The 8,358-nt window shown below is 43.1% G+C and overlaps 1 protein-coding gene across 1 annotated transcript in view; it reads left to right on the top strand.

Annotated features, from left to right (window-relative positions):
• TRAK1 (trafficking protein, kinesin binding 1) overlaps positions 1-8,358 on the top strand; it is a 140,478-nt gene that overhangs the window by 33,814 nt on the left and 98,306 nt on the right. The window contains exon 3 of the mRNA XM_011984282.1: positions 2,951-3,145. Within this exon, the coding sequence (XP_011839672.1) occupies positions 2,951-3,145 (195 nt within the window). The remainder of the gene's footprint in view (positions 1-2,950; positions 3,146-8,358) is intronic.

Genomic DNA, 8,358 nt, shown 5'->3' with positions numbered 1-8,358 from the left:
GGCCAGTTTTGGGGCCAGTTTATGGCCAGATTTTGGAGGCTTGCTCCCAACACACATGGTGGCGTTTTATGACTGTGAGTTCTTTCCCAGAGATGAACTTCATGGGAACTCACTCTTTACTTGATAGTGAGAAGAGGAAATATTTGCCTATTACGGGCCCATCTTGAGCCTTTGAATGGTGGTTTATTGCTAGTGGGAGATGGGAAGAAATATGAGAAATCTTCCGCCTTGAGGTTGGGCTATTGCTCTACCTGGGGGAGGACGTAACTTCTGTTCCCAGCAGAGCTTTGCAAAGTGACGGAGCAGGTCTGGTCTTGTTTTTGGCTGGCTGAAATACCAAGTGTACTTGCTGTGACATTTCCCTCATGAGGCAGAGAAGTCCCAGCAGTGAGATGTAGTCCGCCCTCCAGGACTGAACTGCTTTTTTAAAGCACCAAGTAAAATTCTAAATGTCCTCACTTTCTCATTTTTAACCCTTTCCTTGGCATTTTGGAAAACCATGCCAACTCCCTGAGTGGAAATGCTCTATGGCGAAGGTTTGCGTATTGAATTGAGGGAGAGCTGTTAGTATGGAATGGTAGGAAGCTGCAGGAGGTAGGTGGGTGCTGACAGGTGTTTTCAGTGGGCTCCTGCCCAAAGGGTCATGAGTCATTACGCTCTCTTTTCTCACAAATCCATAATTTTTTCACCTGTTGAGTGGCCTTCTTATTTGACACAAAGTCTCTGGCATTGCTCTTCTTCCAGGCAGAGGTGTTCCATGTTCTACCTGAGTGTGTACAGCCCCCACAGTTACTGCCTTGCTGCCTTCCTGGCCTTGGCTCAAGCAGGGGGAACAGGGAAGGGACTGGTCCTCTCTGCTGTTCCTGCTTTGGTTCTGCAGTGAATCCCTGCCCCTGGCCCTTCCTGCTCCTTCTGACAGTAGCCTCCCGTGTGGAGCACCCCAGGATCTACTCCTACTGACTGCACCAGTCATTTCCTGTGCGTGTGTAGACATGTACGTATGTGTGAATGAATGCTCATATGTAAGACTGGGCCTTTCTCCTTTAATTTGATCTTACCATATTTAGGAATACCTCATACTTTTGGTTCGTCCTCAGCATCTCGTCTTTATGTTCCCATGCTGTTGTGTGGTTTTATTTGTCACAAGTAATTTTTTTCCCCCTCTTCTCTGCCCCTTCTAATATCTTGGAGAGGGATGGAGACCGAAGAGTGAGTTTGGTCCTCCACTTGATCCAGGTTCTCATTTTTGTTTTCTATTTCAAAGCAGCAACATGGTACTGTGACTTTGATAAGAATTGACCTCAGGCCCAGCAAGATTTCTCATGCCTGTAATCCCAGCACACTGGGGGGCCAAGGCAGGAGGATTGCGTGAGCCCAGGAGTTCAAGACCCACCTGGACAACATAGGGAGACCTTGTCTCTACAAAAAATAAAATTAGCTGGGCTTGGTGGTGCACATCAGTGGTCCTGGCTACTCGGGAGGCCAAAGTGGGAGGAATGCTTGAGGCTAGGAGGTCAAGGCTGCAGTGAGCCAAGATTGTGCCACTGCATTCCAGCCTGGGCAACAGAGTGAGACACTGTCTTAAAAAAAAATAAGAAACAACCTCAGTAATATTCTTATCTTTTGAATAATTTTTCTTTGTTGAAGACTCATTCCTAGAACAAAATACCAAGTTAAGTCTCCTGTCCTGTCTAGTTGTGTGCACCACAAGCACTTGGTTTGTTTATGGGTTGACGGGACCACTGCTGCTCCCATGGGCTGTTTCCCATCATAAGTGTCAAATGCCTTATGCACAATGGGCTGATACAGTGGATGATGCCAGAATTAGTTGATAGATAATGATCACTCACCCATTAGCACTTATTTAATTCAGTGTCTGTGTTCTCCTTCGATGAGTAAGCGCTGGGATAGAGAAGTAAGGTACATGTCCTGGTTATGTTTGCCATGTTGTCATGTTTGCAGTTTAAAGGCCTGCATTAATGTGCTTTGTGTGAATTGGTTCTCCGTCACAGGCATTAGTATGCACCCCCTGAGCACAGCCTGGGCCAAGAGCTATGGTGTACAGGTGGTGGATCAAGGGTAGCTGTGTATGGAAGTTTGCCCTCTCCTAACTAGATGAGTCAGATACTGAAATACCCACAAGACACTTAATAAGTCTAGTAACTGAAGTTCTGACAAAATGGCATGTCAGTGTAGAAAGGGTAAGAGAGACTAATTCTGCTTGGTGTGCTCAAAACACCAGTATGTCAGGTGGTATTCAAGGTATTCCTTAAAGGATGGGCGCCTATCGGTATAATCGCTGGATGCCCTATAAGGATATAAGTGTTTCAAGGGCAGGACCATGACTCTTCTGTTCACCACTGTGTCTCCTGTGCCCCTGGTACTCAGGATACAAATGGATGCGTGGATGGAAGGAAGGAAGTGTGGATGAATGAACAGATGAATGAATAAATTAAATGAAGGCAAAATTCTAGATGGGAGGATAGTTTGAATGGTAAAAGAGTGGCAAGAAGAAGTTAGGCATATTGGTGAAATTAATACCAGTTTGGCAGACATGTAGAACACTTGAAGGAGAATGGCCAGAGAAAGGGTTGGAGGAAAGACTTAACTCAGATGATAAAAGCTCAAAAACTTTGGCTTTTCTTCCTAAATAGTGGAAAGACTTAACTCAGATGATAAAAGCTCAAAACCTTTGGCTTTTCTTCCTAAATAGTGTACACTAAACAGCAGGAAACATTTGGGTAGGTCTTGGCCGTAAGCATACACAATTAATTCAAAGTTTTGAGAATATAATTTAAATTGGAAAAAGACTCCTGACGTAGGCTTGTCTGGCTTCTTTGTGCTGTAGATAAATAACCAAAGATGGCTGCTGCAGGCTACAAGTTTAGTTAACTAGCAGCAAGGCCATAACCATTTCTGGGCTCTCATTTCTTGGTTGTCTTGTCTTTAGATGTGTGCAACAGCACCGATCTTCCGGAAGTTGAGATCATTAGCCTACTGGAGGAGCAGCTGCCCCATTATAAGTTAAGAGCCGACACCATCTACGGTTATGACCACGACGACTGGCTCCATACACCTCTCATTTCTCCAGATGCCAACATTGACCTCACAACTGAGCAAATTGAAGAGACGCTAAAATACTTCCGTAAGTAGTTGCCCATGTGTGTTGTGATGGCAGTATCATGACCAGTTCTTCTTAGCCATGGCCCCAAATAAGATCTTGTACTGGCTACCCTGTGCTATGGCTTGCCACCTTTGGAAAGGTGGTCAAAGAAATGCGACTGTAGGGGTTAACCACATAAAATGTCCCAATTTTAAATGTTCTGAATAGAAATTTTAGAGGAGTGAGGATCAAGTTAAGATTTTCATTTGAACCAACTTTTTATTTATTTATTTTTTGTGATGGAGTCTGGCTGTCTTGCCCAGGCTGGAGTGCAATGGTGCTATCTCGGCTCACTGCAACCTCTGCCTCCTGGGTTCAAATGATTCTCCTGCCTCAGCCTCCCAAGTAGCTGGGGCTACAGGCACACACCACCATGCCCGGCCAATTTTTGTATTTTTAGTAGAGATGGGGCTTTACCATGTTGTCCACACTGACCAAGCTGGCCACTCCTGACCTTAAGCCACCCACCTTGGCCTCCCAAAGTGCTGGGATTATAGGTGGGAGCCAACTTTTTTTTTTTTTTGACTGTACAGAAGAATTTGAAAATGTTCCTATTTCTGTTTCTTAGCAAAAGTACCACAAGTCCTTAGAAACTCACTGGGAAGGAGTTTGTCTAAATTTAAAACCAAAGATATTGGGAACATCCAGGCTGCTCATTTATGTGACATAGCAAAACATGTATACCAAGCCTGATAACTCTCATGTGAAAGCTCACTAAGCTGGTTATTTGGAGAGTCCAAATACCGCTGCAGCAGCAAACCAGTCATGCTGATGGGCTGCAGAGCGGATACCTGGTAGGGTGAGCAGTAAACTAGGTGAGTGTTTTCAGTGTGGTCATGATGGCCAGGGTGTGAAACTTGATATTGCACACTTGTAAAAAAAAAAAAAAGGATAATTTTAAAAATGAATACTTTATGATTCTGATGTTTATTCAAAATGTGCCATTTTAGAAGTAATTTCACTCTTTAAAAACTTATGGCAGCCAATAATTTATATATCTATCACTGTGTCACTTAAAAAAAAGGATACCAGTCCTTCTACCTGCAGATAATTTGGTTCAAAACCAGCTTATGTCTCATCTCTAAAAATTTCTTATAATTATTTTCACTAATACAGGCTGATCTCTCCAATATTCTTGAATTTGTGAGATTATTTATAATAAACAAGTTGGTTTGGTACCACAAGTTTCTCCTTTAGGGCGTGTCTAGGGATGTTTTCAGGTTCTCTTTATTCGATATTAATAAGAAAAAAGTGTTGCTTACATTGACCCATAAACCCTACAGAGTCTTTGTGAATACTGCAGATAATCAATTTCAGTAGGGATGATAATAGAATAATCCACACCAGGGTAGTTGTGAAGCATGTTAGACTTGTACTTGAAGTTGAAGCTTTAGAATTTCTAGTGTGTCTTGTAGCATATAGGAGGCTCCTGGCAAGTCATTTTGTTGATTCATGACGTCTGTACCACCAAGGAGATATGTGGTATCGTGTGGAAAACCGAGTCTGCAGTAACCTCCTTGGTAGATTTTGTATTTGCTTTTTTCAGACTGTAGATGTCTGCAAAAAAAAAAAAAAAATTCACAAGAGAACAATAGAGTTTGTAACAGAATTATTTTTTGGGCCTCTCTGTGTTACTTACCTTTCCTTAGGAGACCCTCTTGTGATCCTGCAGTACCTATCATGGCCATTTCTGTCACAGGAGGCTCCTGGGTCCCACTCATACAGTTTTTTTTTCTTTTTTTTCTTTTTTGAGATGGAGTCTCGCTCTGTCGCCCAGGCTGGACGGCAGTGGCGCGATCTCTGCTCACTGCAAGCTCCGCCTCCTGGGTTCAGGCCATTCTTCTGCCTCTGCCTCCCAAGTAGCTGGGATTACAGGCGCCTGCCACCACACCCGGCTAATTTTTTTTTTTTTGTATTTTTAGTAGAGACAGGGTTTCACCATGTGAGCCAGGATGGTCTTGATCTCCTGACCTCGTGATCCACCTGCCTTGGCCTCCCAAAGTGCTGGGATTACAGGCATGAGCCACCGTGCCCGGCAACTTTTTTTTTTTTTTGGAGGCAGGGTTTTGCTCTGTTGCCCAGGCTGGGGTGCAGTGGTACACATATGGCTTACTGCAGCTTTGACTTCCTGGCCTCAAGCAACCTTCCCACCTCAGCTTCCTGAGTAGCTAGGACTATATGTATGTACCACCAAGCCCAGCTAATTTTTAATTTTTTTTTTTTTTTTGAGAGATGGGGTCCCCCTATGTTGCCCAGGCTGGTGTCAAACTCTAGGCCTCAAACAGTCCTCCTGCTTCAGCCTCCCAAAGTGCTAGGAAATCAGGTATGAGCCGCTGCACTTGGCACCATTCACACTTTGATTAATCACTGACATTTACAGTGTAATTGGAAGACCATCCATGGGCAACACTACACAATTTTCAGAGAACATTGGCACAAATTGCCTCATTTCATTCCTGTAAAACGCCTGCAGTTGGGTAGGGCTGGTTTTATTATAGGTGAAATGGATGTGTGAAAGGCTCAGTGTTCACTCCATGACACTGAGCCACAGTTTCTAAAATTTGTTTAACAGGAGACTTGAGGCTGGGCGCTGTGGTTCACGCCTGTAATCCCAGCTCTTTGGGAGGCCCAGGTGGGCGAGTCACCTGAGGTTGGGAGTTTGAGACCAGCCTGACCAACATGGAGAAACATGGTGGCACATGCCTGTAATCCCAGTTACTCGGGAGGCTGAGGCAGGAGAATCACTTAAACCTGAGAGGCGGAGGTTGCAGTGAGCCGAGATCGCAATATTGCACTCCAGCCTGGGCAACAAGAGTGAAACTCCATCTCAAAACAAGCAAGCAAACGAACAAACAAACAAACAAATAGTAGATTTGAACAGAGAGAGAGTGTCTTTTTTGTTTCTTTGCTTTGTTTTTAATTATACAGTTAGGAAAAAGAAGAAATCCTGGTGAGTTTGGCAGTAGATAACACAACTTATAATAAAACTGAAAGAACCAAAATAAACATTGAGCAGAGATTCTGAAAGTTCTTAGAGCATGCTTACGTCAAAGCCTTAACTTAATTCTGTATCTTCTTCTGTGGTTCCTGTAGTTAGAGCAACATAGCTATTTCCTAAATGTCTATCAGTTGAATGATCAGGTGTTAACTCTTAAATACAGGACCCTGTAGTGCGGAGCTCTCTCACTGAGGTCCTGCGACCCCTAAAGGGTCTGTAGAGAGAATTTAGGGGTTCCATGCACTTATAAAGGGGAAAAAAATAGCACTTTTATTTTTATTAACTTCTAACTGAAATGCAGCATTTCCTTTAATTATGAACATAGACACACATAGGCACAGTGGTGTTAGGCAGGACCTGTGATACTGTCACCAGTAGAAATCACAGATATTTTCATGTCATGCTTCAGTGGAAGCAGATACTTTGAGTTACTGCCTTTGCTCGTCACTGCCATGAAATTACATTTGTTGTTAAATGTGCTAATAGATCTTTTATTTCATGTTACAGTTGGGTAGAGCTGTTTTTATTATAGGTGAAATGGACGTGTAGAAGGCTCAACGTTGTAGAATACTGTGTTATGGAATATGTCTTATTTATTTAGATCTTTTATTTCTTTTATTCTTTAATAAAGAAGCACTTATCAGATATCACAGACTTTTTTGTTGTTGTTCATATCCCAGAGTTTTTCAGGTTTTAGATGCAATCGTTTTCCTTTGCAGTCCTTTGTATTTTATGTCTTCAAAGCTTTCTTCTGAGGAGGTGTCTGTGAGCCTTGTCAAATTGGCAGAGGGGTCACCAGAAGGCACTGGTTCAGAGTCCTGCTGTGTGCATGGTATCCTTTTTGGGTTTCGTGTGTTTGTTTACAAGTGTGTAACCCAGGAGATGCTGTGACTCACCAGTGTGTTGAATCAGTTTTGAGGCGTGTGAGAAGACAAAGCAGCCTGCATTGATTAGGGCAGAGGTTCTCGGTTGTGGGTGGGCATGGGGATAAGGAGCGCTGGGCTTCTGATATGCTCCCCTGGATGAGAAATCCTACAGAAGAGGGCCAGCTACACATTGCTACGCAGATCAGAGCAGACACGGCCCCTTCCTGCACGAACTCCCCCTGAGTGGAGAAACGCGGCTTTACCTTTTAAATTTGGCCCTCACTTGGCTTCCTAAGAAGAGGCAAGGAAGCTTTGGGCATCCACCTTTGCCAGGTGGTAGAATGGCCTTTTCAGAGAAGTTTTAGTGCTTCTCCTAGTCAGGTGGGTTTATAACTCCTGAGTCTGAGAAACACAGAAAATTAAAATGACCCACAAAACAGATATACCCACAACGATGGGACATTTGGGAGAAAGCAGAGTTAACATATGGTACTTGCAGTGTGCTGGGTAATCCTCAGAGTGGCCTGCATTTAATGCTCTTGCATTCTGCAGATGAGGACGGCGAGGCTCAGGGAAGTTAAGGAAAAGTCACGTACCTAGCAAGGTGAGTCAGACCTAGTTTGTCTGGTTTGATTCCATCTCTTACCTGGTATCTCAGATTAGTTACAAAGGGGACAAGAAAACTTCTTGTTTAAGAATGAAACCCATCAGGTGAAATACAAGAAAACCAAAAACCCCATCAAAACCTTAGTTTCAAAATCTGTCAATAGCTTATTTATTTATAAAATATATGTCTAACATATTGAAAATTCATTTTTTTTTGTGGTTCAGGGCATTGTCCCAAGTGACCCTTAGCTTGATACAGCTTAATTTGAAGATGAGGTTTCTTTCTTCCCTGTGATTTTCACTTCCATCCTGTGACTTGTAGGTCACACTTCCCTAATCCCTGGTGGAAATGACAGTGTGTGCTATAGACTTTTGTAGTCACATAACACACAGCAGACACCAGACATGAAAGCTGCTGCATTGGTCTTTGGGTGGCTATGGAACTCTTTTTGGTCCCTTCTTCCAGGGACTGCTGTATGTAACTTTTTGGTTAAGAAGCATTGATTGAGGAAGAAAAAAAAAAATCCGTATCTCACCTGCGTATGATCTGCTGACCACCCTCCCTGAGTTTACCTGGAGCAGCCTTTTTCCTAAGAAGAGAAGGTTATGAAGCAGATAAGAGTTTCATAATATTGTTCCATCATTTGTTTTTACTGTAAAGTAATATTAAGGAATAAGCCAACAGTATTTACTGAGTGACTGGTATTCACCTCTAACCCTTTGAG

The sequence above is a fragment of the Mandrillus leucophaeus genome, unplaced genomic scaffold (genome assembly GCF_000951045.1).
Source record: "Mandrillus leucophaeus isolate KB7577 unplaced genomic scaffold, Mleu.le_1.0 Scaffold265, whole genome shotgun sequence".
In the NCBI taxonomy this organism is placed as follows: domain Eukaryota; kingdom Metazoa; phylum Chordata; class Mammalia; order Primates; family Cercopithecidae; genus Mandrillus; species Mandrillus leucophaeus.
The sequence above is the reverse complement of the archived record's forward strand: the minus strand, read 5'-3'. Positions and strand labels throughout refer to the sequence as shown.